The sequence below is a fragment of the Channa argus genome, chromosome 22 (genome assembly GCF_033026475.1).
Source record: "Channa argus isolate prfri chromosome 22, Channa argus male v1.0, whole genome shotgun sequence".
NCBI lineage: Eukaryota > Metazoa > Chordata > Actinopteri > Anabantiformes > Channidae > Channa > Channa argus.
In genome coordinates, this window is record NC_090218.1 from 8,112,068 (window position 1) to 8,132,690 (window position 20,623).

At 40.4% G+C, this 20,623-nt stretch overlaps 1 protein-coding gene across 2 annotated transcripts; it reads left to right on the top strand.

The window, feature by feature from the left end:
* Nucleotides 1-605: 605 nt before the first annotated feature.
* On the top strand, nt 606-8,801 carry yipf5 (Yip1 domain family, member 5). 2 transcript variants are annotated; one of them, XM_067492134.1, is made up of 6 exons: nt 606-630; nt 5,619-5,736; nt 5,861-6,033; nt 6,549-6,694; nt 6,804-6,985; nt 7,205-8,801. In XM_067492134.1, exons 2-6 carry the CDS (start codon nt 5,627-5,629, stop codon nt 7,365-7,367), a joined length of 774 nt encoding a protein of 257 aa, XP_067348235.1. In that variant the 5' UTR covers nt 606-630; nt 5,619-5,626; the 3' UTR covers nt 7,368-8,801. The 2 variants fall into 2 exon arrangements, with proteins under 2 accessions (XP_067348235.1, XP_067348234.1); XM_067492133.1 differs by lacking the exon at nt 606-630 and adding an exon at nt 3,995-4,134.
* Nucleotides 8,802-20,623: the final 11,822 nt, after the last annotated feature.

Below are 20,623 nucleotides of genomic sequence, written 5' to 3' on the forward strand. Positions count from 1 at the left end.
AAACAAAAATATGATCAGATTCTCTTCTGCAGAATCAGGAAATGTGTGGCTGTCTAGACTCGTTTTGTTTTCCTTGATTCTATTCATACACGTAGAAGTCCATCACTAAATGTCTGGGGTTTATCTCTCCAACCGACTGTGGATTTAACAATGCAACATGCAGTGGAACCTTTAAACACTGTGCCTGTCAGTCATTCCTCCTCAACTGAAACCATCACAGGAGGTCACAGCTATAGGCAACAGCATCATACTGTACCTGTGCTCAAAGGATTGTCAAAAGCGTTCTGGGAAATACACGATGACGTAGAAATTTGAGGAGACAGGTTGGGGGAATGGGCCTGAAACAAAAACAGAAAGAAATTGCAACACTTCATCATAACTTCGGGAACTTTTGAAAATGCGTCGTGAAGTGGTGAAATGAAACCAGGTGAGAGTATCAGAGGCAAGATTTTTCTGACGCAGAGTGGCTGAACTGATGATTGGATAATGTGTGTTGGCAATTCCACTGGAGTCCCAGAAGAAATCGCTGCATCTTAGACTTGGACCCACTTTTACTTCTACCATCAAATGATTTGTTTCAGTTAGAGGGGAAAATATACACTCGGGAAGATGAGAGGAACATTTTGGATGGTGAGTGTTTCTACTAGTCTGATCGCGTTGGCCTTTTGTAAGAACACTGAGTACTGAATCTGAATATTCCTGATGGTAAGAATATAAGAAAAAAACACAACACAAACTAATACTTGATGAAAACTGCTAAATTAAAGATATTAGAGATTGAGACACATTTTTGCTGATTAGCAGTTTCTTCATCCAAACACATTGATTGTTGTGTCAAGGTTGATGGTGAAATCCATCGGAATTGATCCGCGCATCACCAGCGCAAGAATTCTGCGCGATCTGGGCCTTTTCATTGCAAAAAAAATAAAAAAATGTTGGTCTGCACTCTGGAAATGCTATCAGCGAAAACCCCGAGATTTAATTATTTAACAAAGTCATAAAACGCCAAGTCGTTATTTCACGTCCAGCAGGACATTTCTTAGTTTGGTCAGGCCCTGCAACCACAAGGAACTGTGAAGTGAAACTTGGCAGCGCGGCTCTGAGAAGAAGGAGTCAAAGCCATGCAACTGTTTATAATATGAGACTTATTTTCGAAGCCTCGAAATCTGTTTTGACAGGTAGAACACTCGTGGGTCGGCCGGTGCTGTCCCCGATCGCAGCCAGAGGCAGATAAGGAAAGGATGGCACGACTCCACAGCACACAGCGTCAGAAAGCATCAGACCTGTTTCAGGGTTTCACCAGTTCACAATGAAAGGCTCGTGCATTATGGTGCTTATTTCATGATGCATGCAAAGACAAAGAAATGGAGCGTAGATACCTCTGGTATCTTCTTTGCACTTTTTGGTTTGTTTCTTTTTGCGTAATTTGATTATTGAAACAAATAAAAACATGTTCACTCAGCCCCCAGCGTTAGATTTCCATTCTATCTAAATACGTTTGCTATCATTGCCAGTGTCGTCAATATACTCTGCAATGAGATGTAATTTCATGTTGATCATCATTTTTATCAGGAGCTGTTCAACTGTGAGTGGGTTGAAATCTCATTTTGGAACAAACCAACTTGACAAACTCTTCAGATGCTGATTGTTATTTTAGCTCCGTCACAGAGCGAAGAAAGCTGCTCCCGAGAAAAAGGCCCATGCAAGTACCAGATGCCTACTAATTCACGATCTGTGCCGCAGTCATATCAAACGCGGTGGGGGTGGGGGGGGTGGAGGGGGTAGGAAATTAAATTAGATGAATTAAAGGAAATTTAATCTTGTAAGTGAGGAAACATGTGCTTCCATTTCTGCGCTGTGTGTTCTGTGTAAACTCAAGTGCTTGCTACATTAAAAATTATCTCCCATCTGCATAACTTTTTTTTGTTCCTTTGAACATATAATAACATCATTCTTTGCTTTTGCCTCACTCCCTGATCCTGGAGAGGCGGGGAGAGGAATCTTAATTGAGGGTACAGTAGGTGGTTGGGGACGAGAGGTGGCTGCAGAAAAGAAAATGCAGTAGTTTTAATCCACTCATCCGCCCAGGCAGTGACAGCAGGATTACAGCAGAGACTTTAAAAAAAAAAAAAAAAAGCCAATTATGACAGCATGTGGCAATGCACTGCCCTAAATTCAATTACCCTCTCAAGCACTTTTCAATTTTCTTTCATTAAGTGGATTAAAAACAAAGGCTCTTAAAGTTTAGAAACGATTAAGTCAAAAGAAAGATGAGAGGCAAGGCTGGGGAGGTGACTCATTTCTGCTTATGATTAGTCATGGGTGTTTGTGGTAGGAATTTATATTTCGTGCATCAAATTGATCTGGTTCAACCGGAGGTAGAAAAATTAAAAAAAAACATATCAGGCCTGCACAGCTGCTAAGTTAGTTAAGGATTTTCTTTTTCATGTGTTGTGAGTTTCACTTACTTTTGCATCAGCGTAAAGAGAATAGAGTGGGTTTGGAAAACTCATGGATTCCCTTCAAAGGGAAACACACTTGTGACAGCAGGTCACAACGTTTCCTGGCAAGAAACAGTCCTAATTTATGCAGCCTTGCTGGTGCAACGGCTTTGCCTATGAGGTTTCTCTGTGTATTTCGGCATTAGACCCATAACTCAATCAGAATTTCTCTGTCAACAATGGAGGAAGTTCAATGTGTCTCCTATGCTTAATGAGAAATGTTCTCTTGATGCTTTTTTCCCCCCCACTGTATTATTTTTCCTATTTCTCCTTCTTTCCCTCCAGGTCGTAGAGCAGAGCCAAGTGTATGTAATTTCGTTTCATTTCACACTGCACACAGTTGATATTCAAACATTGTTATGAATGCCAGAGGTGGTTTTCTTTCTGCACAGAGGCAGAAATAATCCAGTTTTAATAAGCATTGGCTAAGAGGTCACGATAGCTGTTACAGATGTCCCAACCACTAATGTGAATTTCTCAGATTATCAGCATAAAATGTATTTATTCATTTTAAATGTTGCCTTCATCCGTTGGCCATATCTCCTTTAGTCTCTTGACTAAATAATATATATATATATATATATATCAAAATAATATATAGAGGGAACTGGCAATGATGTTGTTATAGCTGTTGCTCGTTTATCACAGGTGACGCCGGCATCTGTGCTGCTCTCAGCGCCTGCCGTTCCTTCCTGTCCCTACTTCCTCTCAGAGGTCATCAGCCTATTACTTTATGTTATCTGTCATCATCAAAGAGGATGGATCGGCCTCCGGTATTTGGTAGCCGGGCACTTCACATGCACAGGGAGATTGATTGATCTGCTCCACTACTTCCTGATGAAAGACAGTACATTTGTTGTTGCTTGGAGCCCAGCACTTGTCCTGTTAAATCATCTTCTATCTTCTGTCTGTTAATATAGAAACAGTTTTTTTCTCAGATAAATCAAAAACCGCTAGGTTCTCCTTTACCTATAGTACTTGTGGTGACCAGTACACACTGAATTTGAGGCATCAAAACATATCTCATTCTTAATTCGCCCATTCCTTGTTTATTATTTAGCGTTAATTGTTATTATTTGTTTTTAATAATAGAAGTTTGTCATATTTCTTAGAGGGATGCTTTTTTATGGTATGACCTTTTAGTTCTTCATTAGTACTTAGATTTTTTTTCTTTGAATCACTATAAGATCACACAATGTGCTATTCCTGTGATATTTGTGCATCATTCATCATTTTGTAATATATAATACAGGCTGGTGCTGGCGTTCCTCTTTAACGAGGGTTAACCACAACATTATGAAATCCAAGCACTTCAAGTGTTCTGACCTTTAAAATGATAATGGAAACATGGACAATGATTTGTTTTTTCGTTTGCTTTATAAGCTTCAGAATTGTAAATATTTCAACCAGGAAAGTTTTACAGGCAGTAATATTCAGATACACTCCCAGAGTGGGGACCATCATGTTATACCAACTTAGTCTGTAGGCGGCGCCACATTTCAGCGAATGGAAAAAAACTCAGTGTCCCTAACGACTTCCCGTTGTCTACGTATCATCCCGGAAGATTTTACCTTTCTCCTGACACGTAGCAGCCGCAACCAAGTTGGCAGTGTTCTGTACAGATTCAGGAGAGGTAGGTGGTATAATTTTCGATGCTTTAACATTTTGAAAGTGTTGATTATGTGAGAAGACTAAAATTGAACAGAAAAGCCAGCGATGACATCACGCGCAACATGTAAAGGGCTGCTCTCGAACTGCGGCGACTAGCATTAGCTAGCGAGCTACCCGCAGAGTTAACGGTACTATCCGGCCCCCAAAGATTCACAGTTTTCAGTTATTTGGCTGAATGTGCTGTATTTTCAGGTAGTTGCCATCGTCGAATCATTAAATGGGGATGCATCGAGTTGATGCATTTACTGGATGTTTAATGGCTTTATTTTAGTTTGGTTTTGTGTGCGAGGCTGACTGCGTTAGCTATTTTTAGCCCGCTGCTTGGTTAAAATAATGCGGAGGTAACATTACGTTACTGTTTTACTTTTACTCGACTCCGGCAACGAACAACTAGTTTAAGTTGTAGAGACTGTTAGAACAGCTGCACTCAGCTTTGCTTCAACAAGCTCTGTCACGTAGTTGATGTTACCAATTTTGCCACGGGCCACGATTTTACCAGTCGGAACTTGGAAATGTATTAATGATCTGTTTGTTACAGATGTGTTTGAAGACGTCGGGCTCCTTGTATTGACTTCAGGCTTAAGCTAGAGTTGTTTCTTCTTTGGTGAAAATTACAGTGTATGTTAGTCAAGCAATAATTGGACTTATTAGGGGCCTAAAGTGGCCAAAAGTTTGGACACACTACATCAGTACTTGGTTATTCCTCTTTGATAAACATGGAGTTTAGGAAGTCAGGACACACTGCGTGGATAGAGAGGACAATGGACTCCACCTATTGATGTTATGTAGTCTAAAAGGTTAAATTGCACGCTACACCACCTAAGCTGAAGCTTTTAGAACAGCTTTCGCAGTGACTTTAAACATTAAAAATTGGGACGAGTGGGTGAGAATTCCTGTCGAGGACAGAAAGACATTTAACTGGTTACAACTTGTGTTTACAAGCTGTGGTATCTATCTGGATTACGGGCTTGGAAAATGTTTGCACGCACCGCAATTTAATTTTAATATTTATAAAATCTAAGCGTATGAACGTGTTTGTTTGCTGCAGCAGTTGCCTTTACTTGTTTTTACGTCGAAAATCAGTTTTTGCCTACAACTAGATTTGTAAACTAGTTTTGAGTATTCAGTTATGCTGTGGTTGGATGGATTGTTCAGATAGTGAATACAGTACCTAATTATCTAGTTTCTGTGTTTTGAGTCAACTAATGTATTTGTTGCAGAGCCCTATTCTTTAACGTAATTGCAGTTCAGAATTTCATTATTTGATTTTGATAAACCACAGAGCCAAGCAACATGATCAGTGCTGCGACGTGAAGAGAACGAGACTGACTGGCTGTATATAACGTATACTATATAAAACCACCTAGATTTTAAATGGATAATTTTGATTCTACTTGGGCTAATCCCCTTAACCCCTGTTTTATGTCCTTATGTTTCATGTGCCAGTGTGAGAGATGTCGGGGTTTGACAACTTCAACACAGATTTTTACCAGTCAAGCTACAGTGTAGATGACCAGAACCAGGGTGGCTACGGCTACGCTAACAATGAAAACCCATACAATAAGTAAGTGAAGAACGATGTTGTACCGGATTCTCCCATATGAAATCCACAAGAGCAACACCGCATGTTATTTCAGCTTTTCAAAACTAGTATTGATCCTTCGACAATATTGTTATGTGATTCCCAGGCCATACGGTCAGTACGACTACTCCCAACCCATGGGCTACACCTCACCAGAAATGATGCAGCCCCAGCAGCCATACACAGGACAAATCTTTCAGCCCACACAGACCTACGCGCCATCTCCGTCGCAATCCATGTATAGCAGCAGCTTCGATGACGAGCCGCCGCTGTTAGAAGGTAGGTAAACTACACCCTGGAGACTGTGAATTCTTCTTTGCCTCACTCACTTCTCTTTATATGCCATGAGAGTGTAGAAGTATTGCAAGAGAACTAAGTACAACAGCACAGTTACACAAGATACGGTTTTATGTGCACAACACCGGGATGCTGTAACTGAATGGAATTCAACTTTAGACAGATTGAGCAAAGCACACCTCCAGCACCAGCTGCTGTTTCGCGCTGTCGGTCATGGACAGTTCACTCAGCCAAAATACATAATTAATACGATGTTGATCAGCATGTAAATCTTTGCCATCAGATTAGGTTTAAATGAGATTAAATTTGACTATGCACCCATTTGATAAAGCTGACATAGCATTGACCCACAGGTCAGTTTTAATTGCTCTTCTTGTATTTATGTGTTCACGTATGGTGCCAAACAACTCTGTCTGAACAGCTGAGACCATAAAAGTCCTGTCAACCGTACGGGATCATTTTGCAAAAACGTATTTTCTCCGTATTTCTCCTCTTAGAATTAGGAATCAACTTTGACCACATCTGGCAGAAGACTCTGACAGTGCTCCATCCAATGAAAGCAGCAGATGGTAGCATCATGAATGAGACAGACCTAGCGGGCCCAATGGTCTTCTGTTTGGCTTTTGGAGCGACGTTACTCCTGGTAAATTGTTTACTTAAAGTTTTGAATAGGTCAAACGGCAAGTAATGAAATCCTTCTGCACCTTTTGGTGTAGTCTATCCAAATCCTTAACATTTATTTCCATTCACAGTCAGGTAAGATCCAGTTTGGCTATGTATACGGAATCAGTGCAATTGGTTGCCTTGGCATGTACTGCCTACTCAACCTGATGAGTATGACGGGCGTCTCTTTCGGTTGTGTGGCCAGCGTGCTTGGATATTGCCTCCTCCCCATGATCCTCCTTTCCACTTTTGGAGTCCTCTTGTCTTTACAGTGAGTACACAAGCAAACATTGTTAAAACATTTAATAGCTAGCTAAATGTAATAGCACAGATAATAACATCGGCTAAAGTGTTCATTGCTTAAAAAAATTGTCAGACAATGTTTGGACTTTCAATGTTGCTGTTTCGATGTTTGAAAGCCGTGTAGTTAAGAAAGTTATAAAAGGTAGTGTGAAAAGCTAACTTCCTGCTTCTTTCTTGTTCTCGTCAGGGGCATGATGGGAATCATACTAACAGCAGCAATCATTGGCTGGTGCAGTTTCTCAGCCTCAAAGATCTTCATTTCAGCCCTGGCAATGGATGGACAGCAGCTGCTGGTTGCTTACCCCTGTGCTCTCCTCTATGGGGTGTTTGCACTCATCTCTGTCTTCTAAAAAAAAATTATCGAGCGACAGTTTAAAATAACTTCTCTCCAGTTTCTGTAATTTCAGTCTAATTAGTGTCAGCGTAATTAGTGTAATTATTTGCTGATTATACTGTTATTACAGAAAAATAGGAGCTGCTGTCTAAAATGGCACCAAGATGTTTTTGTTTTTTTCTTAACCTCCATGTCTCGCTGTATTCTGAGTTGCCCATCTGCAGTCTGGACTCATGTCTACTCTCCTTGGTCCCTTCATGTCTTCTAAAGGAGAGGGCTGTCAAATAACTCTCCGGTGGATCACTTTGAACCTTGAATGGCCTAACACAGTCTTATGATTTGAAGGATGTGAAGGGAAAGAAGTGAGCAGTCACTTCACACAATGGAAACCCGAGGAGACAATTTAATTTAGACACGGGCAGGAAAAGGTTCTCGCTTTCCAAGAAGAACCCGTAACCTCAGAGAACCGTGCAGTCTAATTTGGAGACAGTGGAAACGCAGCCTGTCATGATATTTTGGAAAAGCCCTTTTGAGTCATTTCTGGAAATCTTCAATAGCTAATAACTACAAGACTAAGGGAAACATCAATGTCCATTCCACACAAGACTTCAGTAGCCATTTCTCCTGGTGGGTGTTTCCTTGACGGTGTCGTCTTTTCTCCAGGACTAAGAAGATCACAGCAGTGACCTGACCTGTGATTTCAAATCAGCAGCTTTGCTATATCTTCTCATGTATTGCTATATTTTATTCTCATTTTAGTTTTGATGCCTTTCCAGACGAAAAAAAAAAAAAAAAAAAACAGATTTAATTAGATATTAAAAAACAAATTATTTGAGGGATACAATAGGTTGTTGCTGTAGTTGGCATGACTTAAATTTCTATATTGTTATTTTAGAGTTGGCCCACTTTGTGTATGCTTTGATGTGTCAGGTCTTGTCTCATACAGAATAAAATGTTCTGTGAAGATTATCTGCCTTGTAATAATAATAAAAGCTGCATTAGAAAGGCAGGCTATTGTATCTATTAGTGTCATAACTTTATACTGCTAACTTTACATCTGGGTGACTTTCAAGTTTTAAAACAAGGCTTTCTAATATATGAAAAGTATGCAGATGTTATCTCATGGACATGAGTTTGCACCTCCAGCACTAAAGCTTGGTCTGGTGAAGGCAGAGTTAACCACAAATTTCCACTTGTTTAGTCATCAGCTCTTGAAGATGCTCTGCCTCTCTCATGTGTGTGATGAGCTGATTATTGGCACAGCTTCTTTTCTACGTTCTCAGCAAAGTGTTTCATGTTCACTGACAGTAAATGTTTCTTCTGAACATTTATTTCCATTTGCTTATGAGTAGTTATTCACCCATGTACTGCATTTCTCCATAAAACCCAAAGGTATTTTCTTTACACCCTGGTTCTTTAAAAGATTCTTAAATTAAATACTGTACCCTGACACAGATGTATAGAAGTATTCTTCATTTAACAGAAGCACCACCGGATCAGATGATTTTGCTAGAACAAAAACCACAAATCCAACTGTTAATGAGATGCTCAGTCTACAGTAAAAACACTGATTAACCTTTTGTGTTCTTAAACTTCCTACTCTGTGAATTGATAGCGCACACTGGGGCAATAATGATGTTTAGTTTGAAATTTAAAAAATTAAAATTAAGTTGATATGTTCCTTTTTTCAAGTAAAGTTAGCAGGAGCAGTCTGGCAATATGTATGTGTCTATAATATTGATTTGAAAGGAAGCAAATCAACCGGAGTTTTGGGAGTTTGATGATTATTTTTTTGTCTGAATGGTCTCCAGAGTCACATATTGCTTTCTCTAAATAAACCATTCGTTGTGCATGTCAGGAACGGCCTTTTTCAACTCATTCATCCAAACACATAATAGTGAGTGTCTTGAATGCTCTAAGTTACTCTGCAGGGCGGATTTCTCCTCCCTGAAAATGTGAAAGCGGAACTTGCAGAAAAGTGTAGGGCTATATTGTGAGCAAAAATAAAAAGTATGACTAGCACATTTTATTTTCAGTGGTGCTCGTTTTAGAATATATTTTAGAACACAGAGATTCACTAACGCTGCTGGAAACTGGGCCTTAGCATTTGTGCAACATATACTTTGCTATATTACCACTGAAACTCGTTCCAAAGCCAAAGTTTATCAAGTTGGCTTGCACATATGTTTGCAGTTACTTGTGCGATGAGTCAACAATTCTGCAGTTTACAACACTGATTGAGAAGCGCAAAGGGTGGATTCAAAAGCGGAGGTTTGAGGCTGTTTTTCACTGTTTATCACCTCCCGGAACATTTATACCCAAAGGCCTCCAGATGACAGTGTTGAGTTACACATCGCCCGTCGTCCTGGATGACTTAAGGTTGTGTTTGTGCTGTGTGCATTGGCAACAGCCTGACATTTCCCCCTGGAGCAATGACTACATGCCTCCTCTTAAACCCTTACAGTTATTGTCAGGAAATTATCAGCTCGATCAGATCAGATCAGTATGTATGAGTAGCTCAAGCCTCTTCCACCGTAGCTCAGTACTATTAAATCCTTAATTGGTTGATGTTTATACATTTGTTTGTTCAGCCCTACTTCTGACTAACTGCTTCTCTTAAGTGACATAGCATAATGTGTCATTTGGGGAATGTTGCTTTTTAATTTTTTTATTTTTTACTGAAACGCATGGAAATAAATTGATGTTAATTTTAGCTTTCAGTGGAATAGATGCTACATGTCTCTGTTGCTCTCATCACTGCTCCTACATTAAAATCATCATCATCTTCAGCATAAGCAGTTTAAGAGAGAGGCGACTAGTTGACTGGTCTGCTAGTCTGGGGAATAAGGGCCACTGCCCCATTGTGTTATCTAATGGAAGATAATCTCACCTCCATCTGGCCACCCTGAGCTTCAAGTGTGTGTGGCCCAGCTAGCAGCTAATGATGAAACTGTCTCTCCTGCTCTGTTAGAAAGAGATACATGGAGAGACACAAGCGGCGGGAAAGTGACGGTGTAAATCTATTTTTGTAGTAAAGGCGCCTTAATAATTTCAGTCGTTAAACGCATTTGCATTTTATCTTCTTTTGCGACATCCTATTTCCCTGTAATCAACCCTGTGATAATGATAGAGCTATATGAAATTAACTGCATTGTTACAGGCAAACCAACTCTCATTGTAAGTGTTAACATACATAATAGTCCTATAGTCTTAGTCCTATTTGAATGAAAGTAAATTTCAGTCAACTATTCTTACTCACCAGTTTGTAGTTTTATTAAAGCATTAAAGATTTTTTTCTGGGGGAATGTATCAGTCACTTAGAAAATGTTCCCACTGCAACAACACTTAAACGTTTGTTCAGAATTTGAATAGCATATATATTTTTCCCCCCAAACAAAAGAGTGTAGTAGTATTAGTAGTTATACATGTGTACTTATTGCAATAGGCTTTTGAATTGTCTAAAAAGCCACAATAACATAAAAACTACGCAAAGGGGCAAGTGTCTACATAATGTCGTAAAAGGTGAGAAGGTGCATCTGCTTTGAACTGGCAGACAGCAGCAGATGTGGCTGGCTGGGTTAACAGATGTGGCCTGTGTTTGAGATGAGATGGGCTCCAAAAAGCCTCACAGCACTGAGGCTCATTAGGGTGTTATCCTCAGTGAGGAAGCAGACAAGTGGCAGGTGGAAATGTAACGATTGGTATTCAGCAATGCAGCACTGCCTTTTAATGCATCTGCAAAGCCAGCAGCGCATGAATATTCACTGAGTAGCTGTTAGCACAGCACTGAGTGTGATTTGCTCCTGCACTTCATTAGGCTAATTGTCCCCCCTCATGGCACTGTGGATTCTTCTAACAGTTGACTCAGAACTCAGTGAACTAACACAGATGTCATGGGTCATCTGTTTATAGTTGCAGTGCTCTTACTTAGCTCTGAGTGTTTTTTGCCCTGTGCATGCATGGTAACTTATCATTTGGATCATTTTTTTTTTTTGACTCTATTTGCATTGCATTTATTTTAACTTGGCCTTTAATTTGCATGTTTTGTGCTCTTATTTAGATGTTTATTGTAACTGGGTGAAAAGTCGTCCGTGATACACTGGCGACACAAAACAAATGCACATTTACAAAAACAGAGACACAATGAAACACAAGCGTGGTGTAAGACTTTTTTTAAAAAATGCACATTGACCACACAATCATTACTGCTTTCATAGCAATAGTTTAGTAGTAACCAGCAGTTGTTCTTAATGCTGCAATTGCCTTATTGTTTCAAGTGCAGCTTTAAACTTTTGAATTTACTTTTAACTGGGCAAGAGTTTGTGAAACTGGTGAGTTTGTGGAGCTAATTGCCTTCAGAAAATCTTAAATTTATTCCTTCAAGACTTTCCCTGTTATCCAGTTCTGCTCTAGGCAAACAGCTTCATGGAAAACATTACTGCACAGCAGTTGATCAATAGTCAGCAATTCGGGCATATATTCGTGTGCTTCAGTCTGTCTGGATAAAAAAAAAATTATAAATGTACGAGAACTTGCCCCGGAGATACCATGCCGCTTTCTAAAAGAAAAAGTACTTTAGCTCTCGGTTCTCCCATCTTCAGAGGGGATGCTTCACTTCTTCAGTCGATTCTCTAACCAGCCTCTCTGCTGCTTCCTCTTGATTCTTTGCAAACGGTGTGTTTTTGGTGTGCAGTGTGTGCCTCTACAGTATGATGTCTGCGAATGTACTCTCCTCCCAAACCAAAAAGGGGTTTTCTGTGTGGCAAAGGAATGAATTGTGAAGGGATTATGAGACATAAAACCCAAACAAAGGAATAATGAAAGATAATCTAGATGACCTAAGGCTGAATAAGCCAAGCAGCATCTGGTGGATGACCAAAAGCAATGTAAGCACAGCCTTACATAATAACTTATGAAGAAGAAGCTATATTACTAGACATTTTTACTACATAAGCTGGTCAAACGTTGGACATGCCTCGTCATTGAATTCAGTGGAAAGGGAAAGTGCGACTACGTAATGCTAAAGAATACTGGATGTCCTCATGGGTCATTGGTGGCAAATTTAAAAAAGGGAGCTGGTTGTCATTCATTTAGTCTCCCGGACCACTGGACAAGGGAAAAGCAGCAGCAAACAACACAACAGCAACAGCGACTGGAGGCCATCAGGTACATCAGCACTCACAGTCAAGATGTCAACATGAACCTTTAAATCCATTGTGTGAAAGTCCCCAGTTTTAATGAGGAGTCCGCCTGGGTTTGCCGTATGTTGTTCGCTAATTGCCTGGTGGACTTCATCGAGTACCTCGTTCCTATCGCTGGTATTAAGCAGTGGCAGGGATAAACACGGCAACAACATACTGCGATATACTTTTACATATCGTTGAACATTTAACATCATTAATCAAATGTAGTGTATAATATACATTTGATTATTATGTTGATAATAATATGTGTTTTTAAGTGTTTAAAGCTTTGTATGCTCTGAGAGAATGACGTTTATCTCACAGGGTCACATAAACAAGATATTATTGTCATTTTTACCGCAGCCTGGCCATCACATAGCAGTTGGATTAATTCTACACTGCTCACTGTGGTAACGATAACATCATGATTATTTCAAAAGTCATTAGCTCAGTAGTGAAAATAGGCAAATGCAATGGTAGTAAGAGTAGTTTGACCTACTCTCTCTCTTCTCTCCAGGGACCAGGAAGTAATTGGCATCACAATGAGGAGCTGCAGAGGGACCTAAGGACCTTATTGCAAAAGCAGAAAGACAAAAAAAAAAATCCTCACTTGGCCTTGTATAACCTTGTATAAACTTAAATCTCGGCTTTGATTATTTATAAACTAATAAGTGAGAAACGCTGCTGGGTTTGACACGATGGTCCAAGACATGACACGGGAAATAACAAGCTAAAAGAGGAAAGTCGGAAAAAGTGAGGCTGACAAAGAAAACAATTTTATTGACAGCAACAGTATGCAACCAGCCGTTGCAACAAGGTCTAGCATTCGCTGCACAGATGTCCCATCACACCAAGAACATTTTCTGCACTTTACCTTGCCCAGAAATTAAATTCAACCAAATGGTGAGAGGAGACAGGGTCTCGTTGAGGGGATGTGGTGCAATGCGATTTACTGCGACCCTATTACATTCATCATAAATAATACTGTTAGAGTTCTTCATCACATTAGTCATTGCACTGGGGTCTGGTAAATGCAGATTCCGGTACTGTACAGTAGGTCTAGCGTCAGCCATTTGTTTCCATAGTGACAAGAGGCGCTAGGTATTCAGATATGACAACCAATCAAAGCATGTGCTCTGTGACTCAGCAGATACGGCACAATGAATGGAATGTTTCCATTAATGGAAATAACTCTTTGTGCCAAGTAAGACTACAAAGTAAGTAGTCAGGCATGTGCCGCAACTTGTAAATTAACTTTATGTATGTATATATATTCTTAAGCAAATTGCACTGCTTTTCCTCCCCAGGAAATTATTCCTCTCCCAGAGTTCCACTCAACCAGTGAGAGACTGTAGAAGGTCACTGATAAATGTTGAGAGACAGTGTTGAATAAGTCTGTGTTGCTTAGTGAGTAATATAATGTACTAAAATTGTGCTGGAGGTCATGTGTTTCTCAGCTTCTTTGCAAATAATGGGACCACTTTTTTTCATGGTGGTACAAAAATAGAACACAGTCACATATTTAAAAAAAAACAACAACCATATTTCTACTACAACCTACTGCTAACTGAGCTAAAATCCAAACTATTGTTGTACTTACGAATGGGACTGAACTGTTTTGAAGCTTTGTGGTGCCTTAAATACTTCAACTGTTTCACGTCATTGTCATTATCCCTGTCAGTTTTGTACGGGCAGTGCCTCTTCGCCTTCAGCCACAGATGCATGATGCACACCTTAATAGCAAATTAGATCACGGTGCCGGTATTATTTGCCACTATTAACCTAGAACAGACAAGACAGACCTCTCCAGTAAGAACTTCAAGAGCAAAGTTTGTTCTGTCACAGTTTCAATAAACTATGAGTAAACAACCCTGACCCTTAAACTACTTAGTAAGCTAATTCTATGTTAAAGGGAACATGAATCGGGAAGCCTGGGGGCCCCAGGGATGCCTGGGGGCCACATTCACACACAAGGACAGCCTTTTTAAATCTCTTGGCATGTCAAATCCCACCAAACCTTTTGGTCTGCACGGATGTTAGCTCTGCTATACAGTAAACCAGGAGAAGCAGAGGTGCTGGTTGGAGAATCGACTGCAGGACTGAAGCAACGCTGGAGCAAAAACTTGCTGTAGCTGCTGCTGAATACTTGCTGCATTTCATAAGCACGTTTTTCTGCCAGTGTCACTTGGGAATGGCTTTGCAGGAAGAGAAGCTGTGCCAGGGTTCCACAGCTTGGTTCATCATATCAGTTGTCAGCCTCAAATTGAAACGTATTTTCAGCTGTGGACAATTTGGGACCACTGTTACAAAGGCTTTATTGTTCTATGAGTTGCTACAGACCAAGCTACTGGGAGGGTTGGTGCATGGGAGCCTATTTGGTCTACCGTGCATAGCCTTGGCTCATTGTACTTACAGTTGGTGTGATTGGCAGCAGCTATGGGACTCTGTCTGCCATGGCAAACTAGGATAGCTGTGCTCCGACCATACGACATGATCTTGCGATATAAATATGGAAAGTCATTTTGCCCCATTCCCTGCGTATACTCTCATTGCTAGAGGTGTTTTTGGTTTGAGAATTACCACATGATGTTTGGTGTTTAGCCCCGAGTCAGAGCGCAGATGCCAAATTTCAAACGTTAATGTAATATACGTATTCGGTTTCCACATAATGCTTTCAAGGCCCTCTCTCGCTGTTAATATTTGGACTAAGCACTACAATATTTTCTCTTTCCACTAAACACTCAGATTAGTAGAACTCATTCTTCTATCTTGGGACAAATTGTGCAACACAGCCTCCATAATCGCCGTGTCCAGCCTGGAGTAGGCATGGGAACATTCATTCGTCCGCATCCTGATTGCAGATTAAAACACTACGGCTGTAATGGACGCTAATTTACACATCTAATTACTCCTCCTGGATAAACAAGCTCCTTATTAGCGCAACAATTAGCCAGGTAATAAAACCCATGCTTTTGGATGACTTCTCGGTGCTATAAATGATAGAAAGGAAGGAACAGATTAAGATAAAATACGACGCCTAAGTAACAGGGACGTCTCTGAACAAACGGTACACGAGGGAAATGTCCTCGTAGGAATTGTCTGAAGAAGCTTAAAAATTTCTCAAACTTTTTTTCCTACTTGATTTTGTTTGGTTGTCAATTAAGGATCTCTAATTTAAGATATTCTAATATTGCCACATAGAAGATCTGCCTTTGACACAAATATAACAGGTCCACACTGACTGAATCAGCAACCTGTTTGTTTTTGTTTGGTGCAGACGGATAACGCATGCTTAGAAAGCTAGTGTGCTCTTTAAAATCGAATTCAAATTCATAATGAACTTTTATTTTTATCATAAGAACTATATGCATGTATTGTATATTTTACATACACATGAACATATTTATTATTGTTCTTTATTTCTTTGATTTTCTATTTGTAATCGAAGCTATGACAGGAGTTTTAGATGGACGTGATGACAGCCTCGCACGCATTTTAATGAGTTTGGTTTCAATTAACATAATGAAAATGTTCAGAGTTTTTTTTTTACATGGCTTAATTTTTTTCTGTTGAGGAGATTATCAAATTCTCTATCGTTCAGTTTAAAGGTTTGAGTGAGATGGTTGTTTTATGATTATTTCGATTTCTGGAATGTAGTGGGATGTTTGGGTGCATGTAAACACAGCGGGCAGCAAGGTAGAGAAGTGGTCAGTGCTGCCACTTCACAGCTGAAAGGAGTTTCTTTGTGGATTTTGTTCTCCGAGAACCCAGAGGAAACCCACGCAAGCACTGGGAGAACATGCAAACTGAACCAGGGACCATGTAGCTGTAGCAATAACCACTCGACCCCTGTGCTGCTGTTTTTAGGGAGCAAGAAAGAATAGCAATATTACTCCCTTTTTTGTATTATTGATTGAAAATCAAAAGCAAATTAAACGCTGAGCTGTCAGCTCAGTGATTTCAGGGATGGTGTCATAGATGCCGATCATGATCTCATTACACTGGCTCACAGTCAAATTCAGGCCCTTACAGCCTCAGGAGACTAGATATGTTCACAGTGTGCCTTTGTGAGTCCATGCAGAGATATAGCTATGATACTTTATCCTCATATTAATCTTTGGTTTAAAAAAAAAAAAAAAAAAAAAAAAAAGGCAAATGCTTTAGTTGCTAGAACATCACTGCAAACCAAAGAACACAGCAATGACATAAAACTAGCCTCCTCTGACACATTGTGTTTGTTTGTGGCCGTCAACTCTTGTTTTGTGTCACGTGTCAGTTAAATATATGAATATAAATATATATCGTATATTCTCTCAGTCTCATTTTCTTTCAGAGTCGTCACTTTTCAACCGTCAGCAGTCATAATTATGTTTTGTAATGTTTTCAAAAAAATTTTTGGCACTTTTCCCCAAAGTCCCCCCCGAACCGACAGATTTAATCGACAGATTTTTGTGAGCTCTTATTTGAGCTCACAAAGCCATATATAAATATATATTTTCCTGAGCTTCCCAGGGATTTTTATTTACAAATTTGAATTGCTAAGACAACATCCGACACTGCTGAGTTGGTGACTGAATCACAGTTTTTCTGTTTTTTTTACCTGATCATGATCTCATCACACTGGCTCACAGTCAAATTCAGAATCCAGAATTCACGAGGCTTGTTGGTTGACTCTTTTGACGTTTATCATAAGACACTTTATGAATTCCAGACATTTTATGATGACCGTAATCTAGAAAGACACACATCAGTATGGTCAAACAGGTTTTGTTCTCAAAGGGATTTCCTGGATAAAATTCAACTTAACTATTTTAGATAACTACATGCATTTTGTGGTCATTGAGTTTGTAGGTTACCGCTAATGTCTGAGCAGCTAATTGTAGTTGTTAAATGTGAATAAACTAAACAACTACATTCCAGTAGTCAATTTTGTGTAAGTAAAAAAACACAAACAGACAAAAACAACTAGTATTTTACATGGCACATGACAATTATACTAAAAGAGCAGATTTTAGCAGAAAGTAAAACACTGCTTGAAATGACCAAAATCTTGTCACAGTCCAGTCCAGGTTTGTTGCCAGTAGAGCACGGTGTGCAGACAAAACACATGGCGGCACAAACAAGAGAAAAGTCCAGGAAGGAAGACAAAATGTCCAAATCTGATGATGGTAGGGATTAGGAATAAGCTTGTCAAAAACAGGCCTGTAATCCAAATTGAGAACCCTGGCTTGCAAAGCTCGATGAACAATCTGGCAATGTTTGCGTGTTCTGGCAGGAGGCCTATTTACAGTCTGTTAGGAGCTGGTGCAGTGGGCGGAGGAGGTGGGGGCTGGTGCCGTTACGCTGGAGGCAAGAAATGTTGGGTGGATGTGCATAGCACTGGGGAGGTTCGTTCTCACCACCAGAAGGTTCATGACCTTGGAGATGGAAAAGGGGCCAACAAAATGGGGGAAGGGCAAACTCCTGGAACCCACACGAAGGGGTAAATCTTTTGTCACCGGACATATGACGTGGTAGAAGAGGGACGCCCGATGGCCATTCATGAGCACGTTAGTGTCATCTCCTTGTGTCAGAGAAAGTAGTGCCTGGTATCCAAAAGTGGCCTGAAATGAGGCAGGAGGAGTGTAAACCACATCAAGTGTTCCAAGTGGAGAGGTTTAGGGAACACAGACACCAAAGAGTCATCTACTAAATTCTTTGCTCCCTCAGGCCGTTGGACTGCAGGTGAAACACTGAGGAAGCCCTGAGTGGCTCCTCAGAGCAGCTGCCAGAACTCTTTCCAATATGTGGATGTGAACCGCAGGCCCCAGTTTGATCATGTAAGCCATGTAATGAATGTCTCCACAGGCAATGTTGGACCCCAGTTCAGGTGTGAATCCTTCTGAGGTGACAAATCAATTGAGAGAGAATTCCCCCCACAGCAGGACCTAGAAGCAGAAGTTCACAGAGATTTTCTCCACATCAATACGATATGGAGACACTTGTTGGGAATAGGGCAATTATTTAGGACTGTGCCCCGTCCCTTACTTCCCAGGAGTCTGTTTCCATGACACAGGAGGCTGGAAGGACGTGGTCCACATAGTAACCAGGACAGTAGGACAGCACAAGGTTAAAATGATTGAATAATGCCCATCTGTTCTGGTGTGAGTTCAGTGTTTTTTGCAATTTTCACTGTAGTTTCTCTCTGTGGGGGTCAACTCATGGGCAGACTGCTGTAACAATTGGGAAAGTAGTTGGTGTCTCGGCAGGTGTAAAGGGTTTCTTGAGCTCACAGAAGGCCCTTACAGCCTCAGGAGACTAGATATGTTCACAGTGTGCCTTTGTGAGTCCATGCAGAGATATAGCTATGATACTTTATCTTCATATTAATCTTTGGTAAAAAAAAAAAAAATAAAAAATAAAAAAAAGGGGCAAATGCTTTAGTTGCTTCCTGGAGCTTGGGGTAGAACATCACTGCAAACCAAAGAGCAATGACATAAAACTAGCTTCCTCTGACACATTGTGTTTGTTTGTGGCCGTCAACTCTTGTTTTGTGTCACTTGTGTCAGTTAAATATATGAATATAAATATATATATGAGGCAGGTGTGGAAAACCCCTGGAACATTTACACTATTTTACTATGAAGCAGGTGGGACAGTCCATCTTGGACAAAACATCTGTTTCAATTTATCTCTAAACATGTAAAATCTTCTCTCAGTCTGATGTTTCTTTCAGAGTCGTCACTTTTCAACCGTCAGCAGCTCCCGACTGATTTGTTACTGCAGGGTTATTCTAGATTACTGCACGAAAATGTACAGATCCAGTCTAAAAAAATAAGGTGTTTCTCCTTGGCTGTGTTACACCGACTGTTAAGAACAACAAATGTGCAAACAAATACAACCATAAAGACAAAACTAATGTGCATGACTGCAACCGTGTGCCCCATGATATTTTTTACTGCATCCCTAAACCAGGTCCTGTTGAAACTTGGATGCATTAGGGGCACAGAAGGCAACGCTCATAACGGCCACTGGGGGAGTGAGATGCTCCTCCCAACTACGCACCAAACTGAAAGGCACTGTAGCACTGAAGCGCTCTCCTCCATAGGCCCAAACACCCGCCTAACTCCTTTAAATGGATCATTCAGTTGTAGTTACCTATTTAACTGCCTCTCATCCATTTCCATGTAGGCAGTGATGTAGTGGAAAACCCATTATGATTGTAAAAGGTTAGGGAGGTCCGCCACAAACAGAAATCGAGTTAGTCATTATGGAATGGGTTTAAGATGTGGAATGACATCCCTGTTTTACAAAGTAATACAAAGTCTGACTCAAAGAGCTGTATTTGGTTATTCTATTTCATCCCCGGCATTAAAAAATGTGTGAATATGTTGGAACTGGTAGTGTTGAGAATGAGTAAGTATTTTGATGGTTGATGGAAACTGTGGTGTAAAGTTTCAGTTGGCGTGAGTTAGCCACTATATGACTCATCACATCACATAACCATCAACCCAGAGAACAGTTTTCCTATGTGTGCATGTGTGTACCTGCCCCCCCCCCCCCCCCCCCCCCCCCCCCCCCCCAACCACAGCCACCACCCCCACCCCTCCAGCCAGCCACCACCACAACCACTACCATCATTCTCACCAGCGGCATCAATCCCACTCACCCTTTGATCGCTAATGCATGACGTTTGCTTCGATTAACTTGGAGGGGAAAAACATGACTTACATAGAAGAATAGAGCAGGTACATATCTTTTTTATTGTCTCCTTACATAATTATGTTGTGTAATGTTTTCACAACATTTTTGGCACTTTTCCCCCCAAGTCCCCCCGGAACCGACAGATTTAATCGTCTGGCTTATTTGAGCTCACAAAGCCACATATAAATCTATATTTTCCTGAGCTTTCCAGGGATTTTTATTTCCAACTTTTAATTGCTAAGACAACGTCCGACACTGCTGAGTTGGTGACTGACTCACTCGAACATGAATCACAGTTTTTCTGTTGTTTTGTTGTTGTTTTTTTTACCCTTTTAAAGCAATATAGTCCTAACACCCACCATATTTCTTTTATTGGATCTCTGAAATGCACTGAGCTCTTGCAAGA

Bases quoted from the DNA above. Each gene is read 5' to 3' on its own strand.
- yipf5 (XM_067492134.1), top strand. From the start codon at position 5,627: ATGTCGGGGTTTGACAACTTCAACACAGATTTTTACCAGTCAAGCTAC. The intron at 6,034-6,548 runs GTAGGTAAACTA...TTCTCCTCTTAG, and splicing joins CGAGCCGCCGCTGTTAGAAG to AATTAGGAATCAACTTTGAC. The intron at 6,986-7,204 runs GTGAGTACACAA...TGTTCTCGTCAG, and splicing joins GGAGTCCTCTTGTCTTTACA to GGGCATGATGGGAATCATAC.